At 33.4% G+C, this 26458-nt stretch overlaps 1 protein-coding gene across 1 annotated transcript in view; it reads right to left on the bottom strand.

Annotated features, from left to right (window-relative positions):
• Positions 1 to 26458, bottom strand: part of LOC124364107 (adenylate cyclase type 3) — a 321145-nt gene that overhangs the window by 9777 nt on the left and 284910 nt on the right. The window contains 7 exon segments of the mRNA XM_046819303.1: positions 2197 to 2295; positions 3728 to 3810; positions 6330 to 6555; positions 12400 to 12475; positions 13255 to 13511; positions 16045 to 16161; positions 18440 to 18527. Of these exon segments, the coding sequence (XP_046675259.1) occupies positions 2197 to 2295; positions 3728 to 3810; positions 6330 to 6555; positions 12400 to 12475; positions 13255 to 13511; positions 16045 to 16161; positions 18440 to 18527 (946 nt within the window).

Below are 26458 nucleotides of genomic sequence, written 5' to 3'. Positions count from 1 at the left end.
GTAGAGAGGCAGCATTTATATAGAAGTTGAGTAAGTTCGTTAGCCAACTTTAATCACTAAAAGTTTCAAGATAACAGTTGGTTTGCATGAGTTTCTGCTTGTGATAGGAATTATAATTTGTATTTATAGCTTACAAATTTTGTACCGCATATTGATAACACATTGACAAACTCAGATTTAATACAGAATAGTGTTATACTTTCATTATTACCATTTCCATATATTGACAACATAAAATGAAACCACAATAATTTGTAGGGCCTATGTAAGAACTAATGATTCGAGGATTCAAAATGACTCTTTTACAGCCAACTATATAACCGTAGGAATTATTACTCCAGAACCGTAGTTTCCCAAGATTTTTAGCACGTAAAACCAATGTCGTTAATTTCATTGTAAATTATATTATAGCAATATTTAAAAATAGTATAAAGTACATTTATTCCACAATTAATTTGTATAAATTTCAATTTCATTGAAAGACTTTTGCTAGTAACTTTGCTTGAATCACTCAAATCTTTTAAGGTTCAAAAGCATGATTCGAGGTGGAGCTTCTGTTACTTGCAAGCGCAATGTATCTGAAAACTTCGCCCTGGCGAAACAAACCTCTCATTGAGGGCACCACTTAAAAATCTATCAAAGAATATTTAGGCTAAGTGTTGTCTACTAATTGTCTGGCTGTATTTCATTTCAAAAAAGTAATTTACTAAGAATACCGCCTACTTAATTTAAGTAATGAATAAAGTTCACACCTTAGAAAATATTTAAATAGATGACTGCAGATTTATTTAGGTTACTTAAAATGTAACTATAAAATCAGAGGCTATTATTGGTATTAAACTATGAGATATTAATTGTAAAAATAAAATATGTTTTATAAACATTTTGGAAACATTATACATTAAACGGCTATGAAGGTGACGCTCTAATAAACAATTCACGTGGTTTTCAGTCATGCAAGACAGGCGTGTCTCTGGGGTACTTTCTGTTCAGGATTATAAATAAAATATTGAGAATTAATTGAGATAAAACATTTTCTGTTCCATACTAAGGCGGCCGAATCAGGGCCAATTCGCTCACCCCTGGTTGCATTCTGGGGGAGGATATTATAATAAAGATAGAAAATATTATTGGGTTTAGAAAACTTTCTTGCTTTATTAAGCAACTAAGTATGTATTAAACTAATTGATAAATATTGGATTAAAGTATTTCGTTACTAAATACAATAGATATAAGAGCCAATAGAGTAAATTATAATCAACGACTGCATTCCTTCTCGTTTGGAGTAAGCAAACATTAATTAACTTTGAATGAAGTCACTATAATCTATTTGAACTATATAATATTTGCCATCATGCTACCTCCACATGTAAACCGTAATATTGTTAATTAACACTGCATAATTGAAGTGGTAGTATTAGTTTTTAGAGTTGTTGTTTTAAAACATTAAAACACATGTTAGCTATATTTTTATCTCATCTTGTATATTCGACTAGCGGTTTTCCGCAGCTTTTCACGAAATTTTTTCAGATCTGTGAACAATCTGGTTTAAGTGAATTATATTTTCAAAGCCAATGTTGAGTTTGCCTCCTTGCCACGATCAAGAAAATATGATTAAAGTGAATATTTATGGGAATTGTAATTTACTCCGGTCTTACTTAGTATGTTTTTTCCGTAAATGATTTTGAGTTGTTTCTGATCAAGAAATTGTACATATATACACAGCTCTTAGAACCCTACTTCTGTCAAAAGACTGTAGGTTCTGTAGCAATATTTAAAAGTTATACTACGTGGTCTTTTATATCTGCACTGCTACCAGTTACCCACTTCTTTACACTCAATTTATCAGGCGTTGCACGTGTATGACCACTGCTGGTTCAAGTGAATTATATTTCCGACGACAAAGCAGTGTTTACTGTTTACCTTGTTGCCACGATCAAGAATATACGTCAAACGTTATGTATTTACTTCGTTCTTACTATTCCATGTTCCTGTTGTGTCCTATGTTATGTTTTATGTCGGAGGGTTTTCGAAATAAGAATACGCCTACTTTTATACCAGAGACTGTAAGGATGTCCATTCAAATTTTCAGTACAATCCGTAGAATAATTTAAGCGTAAAATCAACAGAAACATACTAAGGCACTTTCGTATTTATAATACTATAAAGACAGCTTAAAATAATGTAAATTATTACCTTGACTTTCCTGGAAGGGTTCAGTCCACTCGCTGCCATGTAGGTTGAGCCAATAGTTTTAATTTTGATAATGTCTTGAAACTTTGGCAGCTCTAAAAGCTAGAAACAATTAAGAGTATAACTATATGTCTATACAATACAATTAAGCATACACAAGCATTAGAGTTTTAAGTAATAACTATAACACCACTTATATGTTTTATCAGAGTATTTGTGCATGAGTTGTCTCCTTAAGCAGACCGTGACACTTCCTTGCACGCTGAGGAAGCTCGAACGCACGGATGAAATGAGATTTATGAACGTAGTACATTCAGCTTTTTAACTATTTTGCTTTATCGTTTAGGCTCTTAATTGTCTAATTAATTGTAAAATGACGATGTAAAACATCCACTTGGTACCCACAAATAACAGTTAATTTGCCGCAGTTTGGTAATGATTAATGACAGAAAAAAACTTGAAACATGAAAGTTATTAAATTTTGTACGGCATTTCATTTCACAAAGTGAAACCCACCCTCTCCCTATAACATTTACAATTTTAGGGTTATGAAAAATGTTTATAAAACTCTATTACAGTTGTAGACAAATTTGGACAAATACAGCATGTTACAAAAATACTACGAATTGTGTACAACATGTGATTATGGATATAAATATTTTTAAATTCGAACGAGGCCCTCTGTTGTTGGAACATCCATGATTTAACTGAATTGAAATTAATTTAAACAAATTCTTTAGGGTAGATACAGCGAGAAAAACGCTGTAATTTCAAACTAATTTAAACTATCTAAAGCACCCTGTATAATTTACTTAAATAATGGATAATTATTGAAATGTTAGTATAACAATAAACCCGTCATTAATGATTTCAGAGAATATTGCACCCCTTCCAAAGAGACAAATTAAAGTACCTTGTTCAAAGGCGGAAGTCGTCTAGTTTTCTAACAAAAAAACAGAATTTAGAAGACGGAAAATCGACATAGGGAGCCTTTTAGATACACTTTAATTATACAACATTTTTAATTCTTGTTACAATAATTTGTATATTTTTAGAAATAAAATCCGTGTAATTAGGCTTTTAATTCTATCACTAACAACAGATAAAATACAGAAGTAATCAAATATAATACGACTTAGAAGACAGTAACATAAACAAAATATATTTCGTGACCAACATTACGTCATGTAAGACAACATACTTTGAAAATAAACTTAATACAGTTATAAAGTGTAATAATATACAGATCACTTAGGAATTTGAGTATAAACTAAAATAGAATTATATTTTTTCAGATAACATATAAATATTGAAAGGTTTGTTAAACGTAATTTAACAATAAATTAAACATAAATAAATTTATATTTTAAAGTTGTAAATTTTCTTTATTTAATTATAAGTTGGATTACTTAAACTTTCATTGAACATTAATCAATGCATTTTTCTGTGATAACTTAAAATCATATTCATTAGAACACATACAATCTATGTTCCATTTGGTAGTACTCATGCTTATACACTGAAGGATACTTACAGCGTCAAAATCTGAAATAACCTCGTTCAAGAACCTCAGGCATTCTAGTCCTTGGTTGTTTACTGTTTCTTCTGAATAGAAATCTGAAAAATTATGTTTACATTCTCAGTAGTGCCTGAAACATATTTTCTCACACTCACAAATACAGCTATCGTTGATTAAACACTTTTAGAGCTTACATAATAACTCATTAATTTCTGGAAAGAAGACACACATTTGCACGAAGTTTTTAAATTTAACACGATATTTTCTATGGTAAGTTTGGTAGTCAATGATTTCGTGATAGTAAACACTTCGGGTTCAACATCTCGAGGTGATCAGCTCGGCACGGCCATCACCATGTATGCCGATGGTTTCTTTTAAAGAGAATTAATTTTATTTGGAAAATTATTTAGAGTAGTTTTTTAATTCATTATTTATTAAGTTATATATAAATTCATTACATTTGTATAAATGGCAATTAATTAATTTCTATAAATATTGAATCAGAAGAATGATTTAATCTGATTTATAATTAAAACACATAATATTCGAACTAAGGAATTGTTGGCAAGCAAAAGCATCTACGTGCTTCCTTATTCAATACCATAGTCGAGCACTGGCTTGTGCTGCACTCTGGGTGGAAATGTCGTAACTAACTAAGCCTGAAGCTACAGAGAGATCAGTTCCTACGCGGAAGTTTTAGCTAATTTATTATACACGTGTTTATAGGTCCAAATTAATTAAACCAAGAGTGTTTATTCAATTCATGCTAGTTATATCCTTTTATAATTTATTGAATCTAGATTTTACCTATTTAGTTCGTTAATGTTAAATCTTAAGAGTGTGTCTAGTATTTATTTAAATATAGGTACTAAGTTCATTTCGAAAAAATTCTACGAGAACAATGTAATTAAATTCTAATAATTAAGCAATAAATCACGTAACTAAAGCTAAAGTCCAACAGTTATCAATAGTATTATTAAAGATCCCCTATTTCATAGAAGTGCAGTAGAATTAGCCTAAAATAAATAAATATAAAAACTATCATTAACTGTTTAAGCGGACACGAACAAATTAACCCTTATTAGTTACTACTGTAGTTTCTGATCTCAATAAATAAAACCTTGGAAACACCTATTTTAGTAAACCCATTACATGTTCTAACATTTATATATTCCATTCATTAAATGTACGTATATGCATACTACTGGAAGTCAGTAGGCCTACATTTTTAAACTCAGATGTCCGCAGTACGGATAATGAATCATCGCCTTACTTTGATTCATCATCTGTACTGTGCTGCACTCTAGAAGGGAAAGTCCAAACTAACTGGACTGAGATAAAGAGAGAACAGTGTCTATGTGTAAATGACATTCCTAATAGTTCTGTGATTGATTAAACATTGCTATAACAGAACCCCTTGGATAAAAACAATAACCACAGTCTCAATTTCTCAACACTAACGTAACTAATACATTTATAGATGTTTACCCAAAGGGAAAAAATTCTTCTAAGACATGCTTCCTGAGTTCCTTTGATCTGTTTTGAAGATAGCATGTAAATACACTTACTAAATGTTTACATACGATTTCGCTATATACTATATTTTAAGTGGTATATTAATGCTCTGTGAGAATGGGTAGTGTGAATAAAGTTATGCCTAAGTATGACTAATTTTCAGGTTAAGACAAATACGTTAATACTAGTGATACCAAGTAAAATAGGAACAAAATTTGTGAAAAACCTTTACACCGAATCTTATTTTGTGTTTTAAATCTTATTAAAACATATATTCAGAATTATGTTCACAAATTTTAAAGTATTTTTTTAGAATAATACTATTACTTAAGAACGTTGAATTTAGGATTTTTACTTTAAAATTTGTGAACATAATTCTAAAACCCTGTATTTGTAAAAATACGTTTCCTCACTTTTTCTTATACACCGTTTCTTCTATCTAAAACGATTTTTTAAATATTTATTCCATGCAAAAAGAAGCATGGGGAGGAATTATTAATATTTTGATTGTTGCAAAATTTACTTTATCCTTTCGACTTAATCAAAAGGACTGTTTAACATCAATTCCATAATATATTAGCATAATTAAAACACGTTCTAAACTATAATGGATTGCTTTTATTGTAAACATGTTTATTTCGAGATTTTCTTCAGTGTTTCTCAATATGTGACCTGTTTTATATACTTTATGTTATTATTTTATATTTGATTTTGAAGGATTATCTGGCCTGACCGATACAGTGGTTTTGAACTTTATTTCATTTAAATCAGTATATATCTCTATGGACAAATTCTGAATATTCATTTATTTTATTTCTTTGAGTTTAAGTTTAAATGCAAGGCCAAATTGAAGTTTTTGATTTTCGACGATGTCATTGGTAAACTAATGTTAAATATTTCAAATTGTTGGATAACTACCAATAAACTCTATCGAAGGTACATTTCCAAATTGCATATGATGGAGTTATATTTACTAGTGCACCTCTTAGAGTCGAGACCTAATTTTCAGTCAGTGTTAATGAATATGAGACATTTTTGTAAATATTTACTACCACAATTTCGTTTCATAATTTAGAATGGACATATGTCGTGTTCGGCCTACCTGAAAAGTTGGGCATGGAAGCAAAGAGCACGCCCACCTCCGCGTAACTCTGACTGTACAGTTCCTCGTGCTGTCGCTTCCTGTTGCCGAGAAAGTGTGCCGCCACGTGTTGTGGCAGGATGTTGTACACCAGGGCCTCGTTCCTTCGCCGGATGTCAGACGCCCGCTCCCTCTGCTCTTCCACTTCCGTCTTCCAGAGAAACAACACCCGGGAGGCCTTCTCCATCTACAGGATACCGCATAGATAGAGGGTATGTCGACATGATACTGGTAAGATAAGTAAGTACCGGTACTTTGGTGTTGAACTTAAGCCTCTATGTACCTATCTAGTACTTGTTAGCGATATAGCAACGTTTAGACTAGGCATTTCCTATCGGTACTTTCCCGGCCTCAGACCACGTGTGAGATTTTCCAACGTGATCTGACGCCCGAAAAGTACAGATCGCAAATACTAGCGTCAGCGCCACTCCCCCCCCCCACATTTCTGACAAAGGCAGACAATATTCCCTCGAGGTAGAACCTAAATCAAAAGCACCTAGATCAAGCTCAGGTCTCGTGAGTATTAGTAAACGTTAACTTTAACTGTTTCTTCTTATAATAAGTTCGATTTATTTATCACGTGATAAAAAGTTTTACATAGGAACAGAGCGGCCTCTGGATAACACCAAGGTATCGAAGAATGTTTGGGCATTACAGTGGTAAGATAATGCAAATAATATAGTACATAATAATGTATTTCTATTTGAAGCACCGTATTTTTATTTTCACTTCGCAGATTCAAATTTCTTTATGCCTTTTATGCTTTCAAAGAGGGAATAACTTTAAATAAAATAAAAAACAAAATACTATTGCGAGTGCGATTAAAGCCCTAAACGTGCCGTTAAAAGTCAAAGAATGTCTTATTTTACCAAATGTTTTACAGAATGTTTTATTTTATTATACCCGCCGAGCAGGCGGGCTGCTTGCCAGGACAGGATCTCTGAGCGGTCACCCATCCAAGCAACAGCCACGTTGCTTCTCTCGAAAACCGCCCTACACACAACTCTAAGCCACTGGCTTTTTATTTGTTGTTCAAAAGATGCCTAAAGAAAGAGGCAACTCTATTTATCATGACTTGTTGCAGAAGTAAGTTGCGGGATGTGGGCAGCTTCAAAAATAGTGAATTGGAAACTCTGGGGCAAACTTGGGTAGCCTAAGCGTCTGCCTAATATTGCAACATGCACAAACCTAAAAGACGATGGTTGCCTAAGTGAACATTGATTATATTTTTTACAGTTAAAATGTATAAAATCTATTATTTTAGAATGTAAATATTTAAAATAATTTATTAAATTAATTAATTGTAAATTCAAGTAAATTTGGTTTCAAAATATTTCATGAATCAGTATAAACTCAAATAAAAAAATTTCATCACATTTTGTTATAAAAGGATTAAACATACATACAAATGAGCTAAATCATCATCTAAAGAATTTTAAATTAAAACAATAAAAACATGTTTTTTGTTTTATTGTTTGTTTTATAACAAGCCACAAGAAATTTATAGGATACGTAATAAATTACATATGGAATGACTGATTTCCTCTGTATTACTAAAAATGGGTATCAGTAGTTAGCAAGGACCATCAATTAATAGCAGAATGACCAGAGAAAGCAACGGAACAATAGTCACTTAAGGCTGAAGGGGTGGGGGTAGTTTGTCAGTCGGTCCCCAAGACTATATTTTATCAGTCAGCCCTTGTTATAGATGACACAGTTAACAATCCAGAGATTTCCTCTCACGGGATTCGAATTCCTCCACCAATTGACTATCCTTTAGTTTCTCTTTTTCTTGCTGGCCGCCTTTATGAGAGCTCCTTGAAAAATATCGCCTTGATCTGTAATCGGCTAATTGTCTGGAAGATTTAAATACAGATTCGTGCTCAGGAAAGCTCAAAGAGCTGAAGTTGATAACGAGAGATGATGCAATTTCTACAGAGGAAGGTAAGCATATTTTAAGGATGTACTACTGATAAGATCAAGATCCTCGTATATATAGCAATCCAGGATATAGCTGAGGGGCGGAGGCTGCACAGAACCTACGGATATATCCTCTTCTCCATCGCTCGAAAACTTTAGAGTCCAACCTCCACGAACAATCCTCAAACAGGCAGCATGTATAATTTCCACTAACATATTTTTAGTGAAGTTCATACCTGTTGCTATGTTTGAGTTGCCTTCTGTCGGTATATGAAACTGTCAGTGATTAATACTGACCTTGTTGGATAATAATTTGGTTCAATGGGCTTGGGAGATTGAGCTTAACGTGTTTTCTCTAATTATTCTCTTAAACCTACAGTATAAAAATGAGAATTGTTAAGTGCAAATGTAACACGTCATACATGGAGAATCGTAGATAGTCTACTCGGTTTTGTAAGTAATAAATAACAATTCTTGTTACTGTGACAGTGAAACATGGAATGTGGTGCCCATTGCACCCGTCCAAACAAGTTCCTCGAAGGCGAATTTCAACTGGTATTCGGTGACTTGCAGTGAGTACTGGCCACCAACGTCTCTCCATAATATGCATTTAGATGGTAATAGATTTATGCATAGAATCTAAAATATATCTACTGCACACCTTTTATTCAAACTCGTTCTAAATTTTTGGTAACATCCATGAAAATATTTCAGGACGAATAAACGCATCTCAGTAATGGCTCAAACCGCGTTCCTAAAGGCCGTATAAAAATGAGGGGACATTCAACATCCTCATCATACATAAATTCAAAAATAATGTCCGTGGTTAAATAGTATAATAAGGTCGGTTCAGACAATTTGGATCTTCAGGAAATTGTAAAGGCCTTCAAGATTAGGAAGGGAAAAGATAATTATATAGGAGAGAAGTAGTGTGTGAATGAATTAGTAGTTGGAGGAATACGTAGTAGTAGTTGGAATATGTGGATTTAGCTCATTACCTGTTTATTTTGATAAGAAGCGTTATCATGCTTTTTGTATAACGTGATAAAAGAGAATGTTATTTTAGGTAGTTTAGAAATAATGTTTGACTTCCAAAATTTATCTACGGCCATTGCTATAAAGATAATTACATTACTCTCTTGATGAAGTGCGTTACAGTAAGAATAAATCAGAAACTGTACAAATGAGGAAGAATTATTACGATTGACAGAAGGGGATAAGATGGTGACATGAAATTTGCTCTGCTGAGAACTAGTGACCCAGATTAGATACTTCATAGATACGCTTAATATCGATTAAGAAATTGTAGATTTCTTGCTTTATTCGATTAGGAATTTTAAAAGTCAGTATGGACACATAAGGTGTTCTGTTAAAGGCTATTTTCGGATAGTTTTGCTATTTAACCACAGGTTATAGCACCATAGCCCAGACACAAAAGGTATATTTGTATGTGCTTTATAGTGCTAATATATTCGCTGTTGCCTTTAGTTTATTATTTTATTTTAAACAATGAAGATTTAAACAGATGCGGAATGTCATGTCTAGAGATGATAAATATAATAAAGTAAATATAGCTAATATTATACTACTAATAGGACATCAGAAACAACGTCTAATGTTATATAATAAGACTGATGTACAATACATGTGGACTTATCACCCCGAAATTCATTTATGACTTTGATGTTAAGTTTTAACAAGTGCCGTTCTATATTCTGGTCAGTAGACACATCAATATAATTTTCTTATAGGTCATCGGTAGAGTTTTCTAATTACAGTTTACTCGCTTATCGGTCTATATAATTTCTTTTAACAGTGTGCTTGTTTTCATTGAAATGTCAATATTAAATTTTACATGATCCATGGTCACATTATAAAAGTTATATTAATTTATGTGCACATCCTAAATTGTTTTTATGAAGGCCTGAGCATATCAATGAAGACTGACTTTGACACAAACAAAAATAAATCTCAAGATCGTTTATTGCTTTTTCAACTCTTACGTTGTGTAAGACATTATGTTCCAGCTAGAGAAAGAAAATCAATGTCACTTGGAAAATATTTTCCAAATGAATGCCAATGAGAATATTAATGACGAGAGATGTGAATAGCAATTAGTTCATAGTAGTGTACTTACGTGTTTGCGATAATTTTAATCTGGACAAAAATGACAAATATTGGCAAAAGTAACGATTATATATGATACGGTAAAGGAAAATTTTCTCCACATGAAGAGAACTATTCTGTGAAAGAATATATTGTTCCGTATTTCGGTTAACACAACATATATAATGTATAAATGATACATTTGTAGGATGAGTGTGTAGATCTTTATCAGGAGGAAGGAAAGACGGCTTCCGCTGATCCCAAATAAGATTAATCGGGATAATTAGCACGATTTATCCCATCATCTATAGGAGTGCAGGAGATAGAAGTAATCAGAACACGAGTCTTTATTGGATAAGTATTAATGGTAGTATAGTATAGTAGTGTACAGTAGATTGTATAGTATTGTATAAAAGTATCGTATAGTAGTATAATATATTGTATGGTATAGTATAGTGTGTACCGTTAGTTAGTTCCATCTTTGTGTCATAATGCAACATTTTAAGAATTTCACTCCTTGTGGAACCTAAAGGGATTATCCGTTAGCCAGTACAACTTAATTATTATTTTTTTATCCAATGTCCCGGAACTAAATTATCAGCAGACTAACTACCTAATTGGCACGCATATGAATATTTTATTGTAACCCTTTGTAGCAGCCCAACTACGTGACCGATTTCACCTCGCGCGCTATGTCCGTAAGTAAAATTTATATTTTCGTATTATTAAATTAGCCCTTTGATGCCAAACGTATAAAAATGAATGTAACGTAAAGTAAAGTTGTAAATAGTAAAGTAACTTACCCTTGAAGATCTTTTATTTGCTTCATTGAAATGGATACAAGTTGTGGCGTCGTCCTTCTGACGAGCACGTTGTTGTAATAAGTTTTTTGTCTCATTAAATGGCTAATACTGTCGCGAATTTGTTTTAGGCGAGCTCACGTATTATTTGAGTAGATGGCTACCACTTTCATAACTTCTACTCCTCTTCTAGTAATTACCGACTAGAAATAACCCTTCTTAGACTACAGCTTCAATGTCTCGTGCCAAGACGCCGACGCCCGGGTTGTGAGTCTACATATTGCGAAAGGAAGTAAAATCTTAAAGTTTTATAAAATAGAATAATTCATAGAACATTGGATATTTTAGGCCCACCTATCAGATATACATTTTTAGTTCTTGTACTCTAATTGGCAGCAATGTGTCAAGGCATACATTTAATTTACCAACTAAAAGTGGTGCTTGTAAGTTTCATTAATAAAATTGAACTAGTAAACTTTGAAATTCGAGTATTTATTACTACGACCTCAGAAGTCACCACCTCCATGTGTTATCGTCATTCGGTACAAGTGTAGTATAGTATAGTAGTATAGTGGTAGTATAAGTAATAGTACTTTCCACTTATCACTGACTGCATTGCGTCTTTTGAACACAAGGCGAGGCGGTTATACAGACACTTAAATATAAATCTGGACAAAGTGTTAGAAATGCATGGAAAAGGAAAACCTAGCAAAACTGGAAGTCCTTTATAACACAGATTCTCATACGAAAGCCTGGATCACTTGATTGCGTCACAAAATAGTAGATGTGAACTATACACAAAAATTCCTTACTTGGTATTCAAAATGTGACATTGGAAGTGATATGAAATATCTTTTAACATATTATGACGGGTTTTCATAATTTAGAAGTTAGAAGATGTTAGTACTTTAGGTTGCAAAAATTCATTATTGTATCTCTTAATTTTAGAGTAAAATACGTTCTGTTTAAACAATTAATACTTTTCTTATTCCATTCTCATAGAATAGTCCATTTCCTACTGGACTATGTATGGGACGCCCCCTTTCTGTACACCGCGATATACTTTCAGGAAAATTCTATGTGTACTGTCCCAAAAAAATTAAGAAGATTTATACAAAATAAAAATTACAGGAAACATTATTCAAGTACATCTTTGTTAATATATAAAATATAGACTAGGATGGTTTGTTACAAACATTACTTACATGTCTGGCGAGGAAGGCCAAAGCAACGGTGACTGCTATCAACAACACTGACAACGTGTATTTCCCAGCAGTTAAACTGTAACAATGAGGAACTGAATTAATAATGAGAATGCATCTAGACTAAATAATATGATGATCTTTTCAGAGGAAACATTTCGTCCCAAAGTATAATCTTCTATACTTTTGTATGTTTAATAACACATTTTATTACTAGTATCGAAAGTGACCTATTGCGAGGCGACATTGCATTTGCGCGCGAGCCCCGCAATATAACTTCCGAGACTTATATATTGAATGAAACATTTCATCACGATGTAAAAAAGCAAACGGAATCTTTTAAAGATCATTTGAAATTGTATAGTTTTGTCATTATTTTTCAACTGTATTTTATCAATCTTTTTGGTGTTAAAATCCGCTGTTTGAATACAGGACTATCAAAACAAATAATGCAATCACACAAAACTAATTTTTTATAGAGAAAGAGATGTGAACAAAAATAAAAGAAATACAAGTAATGTTTGCACAAACTGGAGGATGTTTTAGTTTTTTATGATCATACATTTTTACAATACATAACGTATATTGGAAATTTAAATGTCATAACAATTTTTATGTTACGTAAAATTACTAGCATTAGGAAAAAAATTTAGGGAAAATACAGGACAAATTTCTAATTATAACTTATTATTAACACCACAAAGTATCAAACCTCACCTTCTAATTTCTATTTAAAGATATTTTATGTATTCTTACCGAGAAGCACATGAAATACAAATCCAAAATTCTAAATTTATCCAAATGGCTTATTTTGCTTTTTAAAGGATTTATCAGCACCAGGACGCCGATAATACTTACTTGGAAAAGTCACGATGGTTGGTGAACTCTTCGCTGTCGAGGGCAGGAGCGATGAGAGCTACGTTGACCGCACATTGAGCCACTGTCAGCAACACCAGTATCGCTGTCTTGGCCAAGTGAGACAACTGAGCAGGGAGACACGCCGCTATCAGCACCAGCACGCCGAAGTAGCTGAAGTAGGATGGGTACAGACACTCGCTGGTCGGGTTGTCCGGAATCGTGAAGTTGAACGAGACAGGAGCCGTCGTACAAGAAACCTGTATTTATATAATTTTGAAACCAGGTAGATTGTTAAACTGAGAACACGCCCTTTTTAAAGTTTATTATTGGTGATGTATTAGTAACTTTAACAGGTTTAAAGTTAATATGCAATCGTTGATGTTACGTAAATAAAAAGTAAATTTCTTTTACTGTGACTTTAAGATCAATCACAAAAACATTGATGAAAAACAACTATGTCCATCCCTTGTTTGTCAACCATCGCCATCCTGTTCCATTTTCTGTTTCGGCTGACCTTAGCGCCACTAATAGTTTAACACTGTTAGTTTTATCAGCGTTTATTTATCAACGTTAGTTTACAACCGTCTCTGGTGGAATACGCACGTGATATTCAGTGTTATACTTGCTATAGTCTCCTTGAACCATTAGGTGTATACTTGAGTTATTTTGACTTACTCGTCTTCTGTGTTTATACTTGGCTTCGGTGAGCCTATCTCCACATGTTTTAAAGATCTTATTGTGCATACTTAACCTTTAGCCTAAAGATTTTACAACACGTAACGAAGATGAAAGAATCAAATACTCGAAACATAATGTTTTATTTGTGTAACATTAACGATTGCTAAATGTCCGAAAACCTTTTAACATCATGAAAATCGTCTCTAACATTTAATTGGAGGAGGATTTCCGGCAATATTTTTTTATATTAATTTCCATTCATAAGTGTTTTATATCCTATCATTGTCAAAAAGATGTTACCTCTCAAATCATCCATCTCTACCCCTAATTAATTCTTCGTTACCTATTTTTTACATTAATTTCCATTCATAAGGGTTTAATATGCTATCAATGTCAAAAAGATTTTACCTCTCAAATCATCCATCTCCACCCCTAATTTATTCTTCGTTGCCTCTTTTTTATATTAATTTCCATTCATAAGTGTTTTATATCCTATCATTGTCACAAAGATATTAACTCTCAAATCATCCATCTCCACCCCTAATTTATTCTTCGTTGCCTATTTTTTATATTAATTTCCATTCATAAGTGTTTTATATCCTATCATTGTCACAAAGATATTACCTCTCAAATCATCCATCTCTACTCGTAATTTATTCTTCGTTGCCCATTTTTCTTCTATGTTGTGTAAGATAGATAAAAAGTGAGTGTTTCAAACTGTATAAATGATTTTAATAACACTTAGGGTAAAATAACACTTACTACACTTACTACTTTTACCACATGTAATTGAGAAGCAACATCAGTAAAAGTTGCATACTATTTCTGTTCTTTTAATTTTATCCTTATTACACTTTAAAATTTATATTTTTTCCCTTCAATAAAATAATCCAATAAAGGTTTCCACTAAGTAAGGAAAGATTTGTAAAAGTGTGCATTGCCTGGAACACAACACAACTGAAACAGTTAAAATGGTAAAACTGTCTTATTACTTATTACTGAAGAGCTTCCTTATTTTGTTACAACTGCAATACGTAAACTTCTTAGAAATATTTACTATTATATGTCCACCGTTTATCCTAGCATACTCAAGGTTTTAAAATTAAAGTACATCCATTTAAACCTGTCTAATATAATATTACAGAAAGTTAGTACTTTCAGTGGAAATATTTAAACGTACACGATTGATTTACTTGTATGTATTCTTAGATGTGATCAAAAATTGGAAATAGAAAAATCGAGTGTAGGAAAAGTTGTTTATACCCCAAATATTAATCCTTGTTGAAAATTGAAGGGACCGATCATGAAACGTCTACATCATCCAAAGCTCTTAGAATAAGGTTATTGCATTGCATCTCCTTGTTACATCCAGTGGAAGTAGCTTCCATAGAAAATTCTATAGGCTTGAATCTGAATGTCCTAAACTTAAATGGAACTTTGGTATTATCAGAGTCCATTCTTTCCCTATCTACTATTAGACTATAAAATTATAAGTAGGAAAATAAATACGTAATCAATATATAAGGTAAAGTTCAAATTTACAAGCATTCACGTGATCTGAGATTGTATTTGGGTATTATCTCGAGGGAGTTTATACTTTTTTCTCCAGAAGTATGGGCATTTAAGCCCCCACTGACGAACAGATGCCTAAGACCACGTTCCAGATCGTCCAAATTTTCCGATTTCAGATCACGATGAACGATCTGCCACTTGCTTTGACCGATCTGAAATTCCCCTGGTCATTATTACAGAATTCGGTCGCCAGCGCCACCCCGCACTTCTGGCGAAAGAAGAAAACATCCCTCGAGATAGTACCTAAATTCAATCTCAGATAACGCGAGCGCTCGTAAGGATTAACTTTAACTTTGTTACTACCAGTAACGTATTTTTTTATAATCTCATCTAAACCTACTTATATCGCGTAATAACAAGTAGTAGATAGGGATAGAGTGGACTCCAGAAAATATCAAAGTACCACAAACTTATTGATCCCTCTAAGACTACCAGGTTTCGTTTCTTCATTTTGGACACTGAAACGCTACAATATTAGTATTAGCTATTATAATACATAAGCTACAGAGTTATTATTTACACAAGGTGTGTGAGACTCACCCCATCCACCATGTTGGCAGCTCCCAGGACACATATGACGAGGATACCGACAAACCTGCGAGCCCACAGAGAGCTATTCATCGTCTCGCTGACCTGAACAAACAGCTTGGGAAACACCTGCAAAACACACAAGATATTTGACTTTATTATTGTCATTACCTACAAGTGTTTGTTTTTGCGCTGCAATAGGCTCTGACACTTTGTATTGAACAGCACTTACAACTTAAGCGTTTAACATACAGTCTACAAACCACTGTTTACAAACAGCTCTTAATCTGAGGTGCCGTAATGTTTTGAAGTAAATCATTGATCGGTTTGTGCAAATACGTTTCGCCTAATAGACTAATGCACATAACTACTACATTATAAATCATGCTACACCTCATATAAAGTTTAAGTCTCCCACTAGCAATTTTGGTAAGGATACCACACCAATAGTATCACTAGCGTAAACTGACAGAGCTGCCACAACATTAGTAACAGCTGCGTACAAAGATAAGCACCACAACAATAGTAACAGTTGTTTATACAAACAGGGCTACCGCAAGAATTGTAAAAGTTGCGTGAAGAAATAGGGCTACCACGTTAGTTACAGTTGCGTACACCATCAGAGCAACCGTAACAATGGTAACAGCTGCGTAAATAGATAGGGTTACCACAACAGTAGTTACAGTTACGGAAACAAACACGGCTACCGGTAACAATGGTAACAGCTGCGTAAATAGATAGGGTTACCACAATAGTAGTTGCAGTGGCGGAAACAAACACGGCTACCGTAAAAATGGTAACAGCTGCGTAAATAGATAGGGTTACCACAATAGTAGTTGCAGTGGCGGAAACAAACACGGCTACCGTAACAATGGTAACAGCTGCGTAAATAGATAGGGTTACCACAATAGTAGTTGCAGTGGCGGAAACAAACACGGCTACCGTAACAATGGTAACACTGCGTAAATAGATAGGGCTACAAAACAATGTAACAATTTTAAAAACTGCTAAGACAGCAAAAATGGGCCGTCTCAAAAATTGAGAAGGGTTACCAGAAACGTACTACTCGATATTCGGCTTTTACTTTTCTAATCTTATGAATCTCTTGTAAATTAATCTCACCAAATACAAATATCTATAGGAGGTATAAGGTTTTATATAATATCTAGTAAGTTATCTTTTACTTTGTTAATTTTTTGTTGATGTTATTGGTGATTTATATTTCTTAAATTATTTGACTAACTAACGATTTAAGCTGAGAAAGAATAAGCTATCTAGAGCTATCATATTGTAAGAGAAATATTCCATTTATTTCTGATCGTAAGTAATATATTTTAATTTATTTTAAAAGTTTAGAATTGTAAATATTTAATCTTGCCTTTCGCTAAAGGCACTCGTCAAATACATGGAGCAGAAGGGTCACTAGCAACAATAGCCTTTGGTAAACTTCTCGTAAATTTACTTAGGATCGTTACTCGAAGTACCCTCAATCAATATGCAAATGTAACTAATTGCATATTCATTTTTATTTTAATTTATACACTACATTATATTGAAATCTTGAAAAAGAACTCGGAGTTTGTTTTATTTCGTTTCATAGTTCGTTTCTATTTTAATTAGAAGAGTAACAAACACAAATATTTTATTTGAATCCCAATTTATGTTCTTGAAATAACAAAATATTTCTATTACTTGTGATAAAAAATGAAGTTACCAAGCATTTACTTTAAATTTCTACATAGAAGACTTCTGCAACCATTTTATAGAAATAAATGAAATTATATAAGATATCTTTAACAGCTATTTCCCAATAATACCTGTGATTATTAAATTTCTATCAATAAAATTAACAAACAAGAGATGGCTGGCTAATGGCGTATTATAAAGAACTTGATGAATTTAGTATATTTTATTCGTACAAGATGAAATAACCATTGAATACTTATATACATTGAATACAGCTCTAGTGAATAAAAGTTCAAGTTTTATTGATGTATTGACGAAATAGCGAGTAAACTCATAAAACTTTGTTTAATGTAGTACGTATCATATTTTACCCTTTTTATTTCATATATAAAATGTATTATTTAGATTACTTAAGTAATTAATAGTATTCCAAAAAGAAAACTTAGGTTTAATATTTCAATATTATTAAAATATGGTATGCATAGTTAAAAAAATGCATTTATTATTGTGTAATATATACTATTATATTCCACCACATCTTTGATTAATCTTTGATGATGGTGCTTTACGATATCTACCTTCTGATGTGCCAACAATTCAAAAATGTTTAAATTTCAATTATTTGTAATTGAGTAAATAACTTAAGTTTAAATAACCAAACACGTTAAGAAAAGTCGCAAATTACAGATGGTACATATAATTATATTCGTATATTACTCACTGTTGGAAAACCCTCGGCTATTGACACTGCTGTGAAGACGCTGAGAAATACTGACCCCAGAGAAAAGGAAAGTATACTCAAAATATCTCTGAAACAAAAAGCCGAATGTTGTATTTTACTATGACTTTGACGATAAAAATAGTTAAAGATTTACTCTTTATATTTTTTTTACTCTTTACTATGGATATTTATACTTATACGCAGCATTTTATGCGACACTTTGGCATCAATACTACTGATGGCGAGAGAAAAGAAGAGACCTGGCCCGTACCGGCGCACACAGCTGTGTACTAGTGTGTTGCCGCGCGGTAATTTCAGGCGCTTCGCCCTACAGCCAACCCTGCGAATTGATTATCATAGCAATGGAACAGTGAAACAATAATGGAATTACGAAACAAGGCGCGGCAACATACTAGTAGTAGCGCCTGCAAATTAAAGATAGGCCAGAATCCAGGTCTCTTCTTTTCTCTCGCGATCAGTATAACTATTAAGTAGTTATTTGAATATTTGTAAATTTATGTTTAGATGTAGTGTTTTTGAAAATTACATGCTTTGTTATCAATAAGGATAAACATGCCAAGGCAGTTAGAATAGTTATTTCCGCTGAACTTTAGTTACGAAGTCTTGAAAATTATCGTATATCTGCGTACATAAAACCAAACACATGCACACATAGTTACCTGAAAACAGTATATGAAACATTTATTTAAAAATAACAAAATCATTTTATCTGTTATAATAATTCTATTTTAACAGATTCTAGTAATAGATTATAATAATAATCATAACAAAATACGTATTCCTTTCGTCCAATATTTGAAGGATAATTATACTGTATTTGTCAGTACTGTTTTACTTACTCTACTCACACTGTTTTTATAAAATCATCAGATTTTCGATTGAAAAATTTAAGATAAGTTTACTTGGACGAGTACACATTAGTAAAAACTAGTAATTGTTTTAAAACAGTAAAAAGACAATCACGCCTACTCATGTTACAACTGTATAAAATTATATGTATTAATGAACATTAAAATTCAGTTAATAACGACGATACCAGAGAAAGTACTGTCACACCTTTTTTATTAATAAATGTATTTGATATGATATTCGCAGGATCCATTTTATTTAATAATCAGACTTAGTCTGAAGAGAAAAAAATTGGCATGGTTAAACATGAATACAATCGAAATTAAATAATTTGTATACGGATTAGCTGTCTTTCTAGTGTGGCATTCTACTATACATCCTAATTAAATGGCCATCATTCTACTATAGTGTAAAACCGTAAAACTATACTAACTCTTCGATTCACGGTTCCTGTTAAAATCCCAAATGCCATTAACATTTAGATAACGATATGTGCGTAAACATCGTTCCGAAAAGAAACCAATAAGTATTCGGTAAACTAATATACGCTGTAAAGGGACGGTTTCCGTTTAAACAAATACGGTGGTGGGAGCAGTGCTTTGTAAACGCCTCTGCTAAAAGTACTTTCTTTGTGTAAACAATGTCTGTATCTATCTTTCTTTAAAGGTTTATTCAGCTGTGTAAAGTTTTCTTTATGTACAGTGCAGCTTGTTACGAAGCAAATTACTCGGTGACATCAATCGATTCAGAGCAAAGAGCTTTAGTTCAATATTCATGAGTGGAGTTTTAATATTCACTGTTTCGCGACCTTTCAGTTTTTCACAATCCTGGAACGAAAAATAGTATTTACGCATTTATAAACTATATTACGTACGAATCGATTTCACAAAATATATGACTATATGTAACTATCAAAGTGAGAATTTTGGAATCATATAATGCAATTTCCGGACTTATTTCAACCAAGTTTTTTTTTACCCAATGTGATATGTCCTTCTTCGAGTACCATATCTCAATAAATCCCGTATCAAATCTAATCGTCCCTTTTAAAACCCCAATTATCGTTAATCTATAAAAGGGACCCGGCATTCACTGATATCTTCATTGACATTGGCGGATCTGCAAAGCAACTTCCAACTCGCCCGTACACAATTTTATTTATCAATGACTTTGCACTTCTGTGGATGCTAAGTGAGACTCAAACTCAGTAGTGAATTAGTTTTGTTACCAGTTACTTGGCCAAACTGACTACTTGCACCTCTAGGGATCTATAAGTACGCTCTAAACTCTATAGTAAATTAGTTTTCTTACCAGTTACTTGGCGTTTACTAATGAATTCGCACTTCTGCAGATCTATATTCTGCAGAAATTTTGTTTGGTAACGATTATTTGGCGTTTATTAACGCATTCGTACCTCTATAGATCTGTACATATGCTCTAAACTCTGCAGTACATTAGTTTTGTTACCAGATAATTGAGGCGTTAACTAATGAATTTGCACGACTGTTGATCTTTAACAACGCTCTATACTCAGCAGTAAATTAGTTTACTTAATAATAATGATAATAATAATCTTTATTGTATTTCTACGAAATTAATTATTAATTGCAATGCATGCGTCATCACAGTAAATTAAGGAAATACATAATTTAAATTGTGCTTTTCCAACATACGAACATTTAATTCTTTTTGTATATTATAACTGGAGAGTTAGTTTAATTCTTATTGTTTTTAAAATCTGAGACATTCATCCCAATGGTCCATAATGAATTTATCACAGAACAGAGTAAAACAACTTACCAGAAAATTATTTAAATGAGCTTTGATTTTATTATATAATTGAGTTTTGTTATACCATCAGCGAGAGTATTGATTGGTCTGACACTAACTTGCGACTTCAAGCTGTCGTTTTATGTTGTTCTATTCGAAAGTTGTTCTGCCTATTGTTTTCTGCTGATGGACATTACTGTCCAATACCCACTCACATTTGAGTTGAATAACATGATAACCTCGAGAATATAGAGACAGGATAAGTCAATAACTCAAGCTCCCTATACACCTATTTGCACGACTACCTGGGGTTAGATTTTAAAAGATTTCTAAAAGCTTTTTGTATTAAAAAACAGCTATATGTTTGAATTTTGAACACCTGCCTCACAAAATTAACCCATAAGACAAATGTGAATCTATTAGACCGTAATAAGACATCTTTACATGTACGAGTATGTACACCAAAAATTTGCAAGGCTGCGGAGGACATAAATTCCCAAGATAATCTTAGAGCAAGGGCCCTCAATCAAGGCAAATCCCAAGGTATGTAGTGGAAACATATTCCTCCAGACAACATCGTCCACCATCACAGCTTGTACATGTCCTTGTAAAAGCAAACATTCTTCAGGTTTATTTTTTAAATGTTTTTCGTATTTATATTAATTGTAGATAAATGCCCTTTGTATTATTTAAATCAGTAAATGAGAGACGTGTCGCCAGCATATTCAACCACTTTTTCGTTCTGGATTCATGAGTTCAACCAGTTGATGTTAATTAGGAAAAGAACTGGCCCCGATATTGATCCTTGAGGGACACCATAAGGTATTTTGATCCTCTCTGACAGAGCACCTGCAATCTGTGCGCTCTGCTCTGTCTTTTAAACAAGAGGAGAGTCAGTTATATGACAGGCCATGGATACCACTTATCCACAAGTGGTGCAACAATGTCGGGTGATACATGCAATCGAAGCCTTTGGATAGGTCGAGGAATATATTTAGCACGTGGTTCTCGCCTCTCCGGGCCATCGACAACATTATGACGGCATCGACTGTTGACTTGTTACTTGGCATTTACTAACGACTTCACACTGTTCAAGATCTTTAGGTGCGCTTCAAACTCTGCAGAAACTAGTTTAGTTACCAGTCACTAATTATCTCTTTAGTTCTACAAGCACGGTACAGGTTTGCCATTAATGTCGATAACAACGTCAACATCAGTTAATCAGCACGTTCGTTTCAAATTAGCAGTATAAAGTTTGGCAGTTATTATGGACTCATCAAGCACTTGAAGAACGTGTAGTAAAGGGTTTTCAAGCACTTTAAAAATCAGCATTAAATAGTTTCTATACTAGTTACATGTTAAGTTTAGTAACGATCTCGTCATCCTCGGTGGATCTTGAGATACTGTTCAAATCAGTAGGAAACTAGTATGCTTTTCTTTTCTATGAAGCTAAGGGGACATGTACCGTAACTCAATATTTTGATTTTTTTAGGTTTTTATTTTTTTGCAAATTATTATAGTTTGATTTGTTACAAAAAAATGATACCACTCCCACATTTCTATGACAACTATAACCCTTATAGAAAAATTAAACAAAATATCTTGTCCCGTGCAATATTCAACCGATCCGTGATGACAAGAGGTGTAAGATATCTGACTTACTTAGGGGACGGTGACTCTAAGGGTCATGCAGCTGTCAATGAATCAAAGCCTTATGGAGATATAAATATAGAAAAGGCTGAGTGTATAGGACATGTTTCCAAAAGGATGGGGTCGCGACTTCGAAAGCTGTGTAAGACAACGGGAACATTGAGTGATGGTAAAGCACTTGGTGGAAAAGGTAGGCTTACTGGCCCTGAAATAGATACCATTCAGTCCTACTATGGTAATGCCATAAAAAACAACAGGGATGACTTACTTGAAATGAAAAAGGCCATATGGGCAATTTTCTACCATAAAATGTCAACAGATGCTAACCCTAAGCATACTTTATGCCCCGAAGGAGAACTTTCATGGTGCGGTTTCAACCGAGCAAAAATAACTAAAGAGCCATATTCCCACAATCACTCTCTTCCTGAAGTAGTCTTAAATGCCATCAAACCTGTCTTCAATGACTTATCAAACAACACTCTTCTAAGTCGATGCACTTTAGGTCGTACCCAAAATCCAAACGAGTCATTGAATGGAGTTATATGGAAGCGCCTGCCAAAAACTGTATTTGTAGGTATGACAACCTTAAAAATAGGAGTATATGATGCAGTTATTAGTTTTAACAAAGGTGCTTTAGGGAAACTAGATGTTTTACAAGTTCTTAAACTAAAATACAGTGATAATTGCAATCTGCGCCTTCAGAAAATTGATAGAAAAAGAGTGTATGAAGCTGAAAAGAAAGTTCAGGATTCACAAAACAGGAAAAGGAAACAAAGGAGGATGGCTAAAAGGAAGATTGAAGAGAAAGATAAGTTCAAGGACTATGAACCAGGAATGTTTTAATGCTGGTAAGTTACAAAAATTTTAAATCTAGTATAATCACTTACTTTAAACTGCGTTAACCGAAAATTTCATTTTCGCACACTTATGCCCGGTTTTCTCAGAAACCGTTCAAGATAGAAGCTTCAAATTTTTGTCACATAATTATAATGCATATTTGTACAAATATACCTATTATTATCTTGGTATCTGTTTTTATTGGAAATATATTAATTAAACATGTTAAAAACTAATCTTTAAAATGGTACTGAAAAAAACTTTTTTGAGAGGTTTAAAGTTGAGATATTTATTTTAAAATAGGTCTGTTTGTAAATCAAAAAAGGTAGTACAAACTGTGAAAATTTCATAGGTCTATCTCCAATGGCCTCTGAAAAAAATGGGCATAAAAATAGCAAAATTAGCATTGTCGGTATAGGGTGTACCATGTCCCCAAAGATCATTTAGTAATTGGGTTTGTTACACAAATCCTTCCCCGTGATATTTGTATTAGTGCAGCATTTAAATGACAGAAAAAGTACTGAAACAGAATCGTATATTCTTTATATCTAAAAAATATCATTTTTCTATTTAATTTTTGTCGATTTTTTAAGCAGAACTAGTAAACACGATAAGTAATAATTGGATTTTAGACTTCCCAAAAAAATGTAGGAAATAAACCACCGCTATCTCACTGTAAAAATCCACTTTTTTACGAATATAAAATAAACAAAGTCTTCTCCACGTGAAGAGAACACACAATGAATTTTATAATGTTGTGGATTCAATTCCAAATAATGCTTTAAATGAAACAAAGTCGTCTCTACGTGAAGAGACGCACATTGAATGACTCACAATAATAAATCTGTACGTTAGTATTGTGATAAAAGCAATCAATTTTTTCAAATATTAGTGATTATTTCGCGAAATTATGTCTACATAATTAGGGTTCCAAAATGTTGGGCATCTTTGATGTAAATCATAATAAAAAATTATTTTGCTTCTAGTATGTGTTTTTATTCATCTTAGTTCCACAAAAACTTTGTTAAGAAGCCTTAATATTTGAACGCATTAGAGTTTGAATAGTATTCCAGAAGTATTTTAAAATATCTAAAACAAATATTTATGTTTACTGATGTATTCTAGAATATATGTCTATATTCGACTATGCACTGTAAGGTTCTCTTAAGAATGGTTTTGGTCTCTTTAAGCACTCATTTCACTTATTTAGTCTCAACGGCGGGTCGAGGTTCGTATCATAGGTTTGTAAAATAAATTAATATCGATAAAATAACCAATGCGGGGTATGTACGGGCATCGGTTGAGCATATTCGGCCTCTTGGAGTTTGGGCGTAAAAAAATTTATTTACCGAGATACGGCCGGTCAAAGCGGAATCGCTACTTAGAAAAATTTCCGGAGAACATTTTCGATTAATAAAATGAATTGAACCGGTAATGAGGTCCAGCAGTTGGAATTTGATTTTTAAGATTTTTCTTTAAGTTACGAGACTTTGAAATTTTCACGTTTCGACACCACATGGAACTCTTTTCGGAAGTGCATATCGGTTTGGTAAAAAGCGGTTTTTCTCAGAAACGGCTCGATAAAAGTTGATAAAACTTTGTGCACACCTAGAATTGAATATCGTACCCTACGTTTTTTTAAAGGTGTTTGGAATAAAATCTGTCGACGGTTTTTTAGACAGCGGTCGGAACGCGACTCAACACGGTCAGATTCTGGCTAGTCGACGTTTATATCGGTTTGCAAAAGTGCGGAAAACTGTTAGGCCCTGGTCTTGGACAAGAAAACACTCTTCCTTGCCTCAAAAGTGTCTTGGTGATTTGTCCAAAAATTATAATTTAAGATTTAAAATAGGTTTATATCCGTCGGGCCTGAGGTCCATATCGATTTCAAAGAGGTTCATATCGGTTTGAAAGAGGTTTATATCGGTCGGATCCGAGGTGCATATCGGTTTAAAATAGGTTCATATAGGTCGGATCCGAGGTGCATATCAGTTTGAAATAGGTTCATATCTGTTTGAAAGAGGTTCATATCGGTCGGATCCGAGGTGCATATCGGTTTGAAAGAGGTTCATAACGGTCGGATCCGAGTTTCACATTGGTTTAAAAGAGGTTCATATCGGTCGGATCTGAGGTTCATATCGGTCGGATCCGAGGTACATATCGGTCGGATCCGAGGTACATATCGGTATGAAATAGGTTCATATCTGTTTGAAAGAGGTTCATATCGGTCAGATCCGAGGTGCATATCGGTTTGAAAGAGGTGCATATAGATTTGAAAGAGGCTCATATCGGTTTGAAACAGGTTCATATCGTTCGGACCCCAGGTGCATATCGGTTTGTAACAGGTTCATATCGGTCGGATCCGAGGTGCATATCGGTTTGAAACAGGTTCATATCGGTCGGATCCGAGGTGCATATCGGTTTGAAATAGGTTCATATCGGTCGGATCTGAGGTTCATATTGGTCGGATCCGAGGTGCATATCGATTTGAAAGAGGTTCATATCGGTTTGAAACGGGTTCATATCGGTCGGATCCGAGGTGCATATCGGTTTGTAACAGGTTCATATCGGTCGGATCCGAGTTGCGTATCGGTTTGAAATAGGTTCATATCGGTTTGAAACAGATATGATATATATATTCGAGGTTCATATCGGTTTGAAATAGGTTGAAATAGGTACCTAGGATATATATATAAATCATGATATTTACTTGGACCTATACAGACTGATAAAGCCACTTTTAAAGTGTTTCAGATTTTCTTACAGCAGAATAGGTTTTCCAGCTGACAGAGTTGGTTTTATTGTTGTATATCTTTCTGCTGAAGTAAATACTGTGCGTGGCCCAACGGATTGTGAAAATTACTATTCATTTTCCTTGTTCAGTCTCTATTC

This window comes from Homalodisca vitripennis, chromosome 6, assembly GCF_021130785.1.
Source record: "Homalodisca vitripennis isolate AUS2020 chromosome 6, UT_GWSS_2.1, whole genome shotgun sequence".
In the NCBI taxonomy this organism is placed as follows: domain Eukaryota; kingdom Metazoa; phylum Arthropoda; class Insecta; order Hemiptera; family Cicadellidae; genus Homalodisca; species Homalodisca vitripennis.
This window is presented reverse-complemented; position numbering and strand designations above follow the sequence as displayed.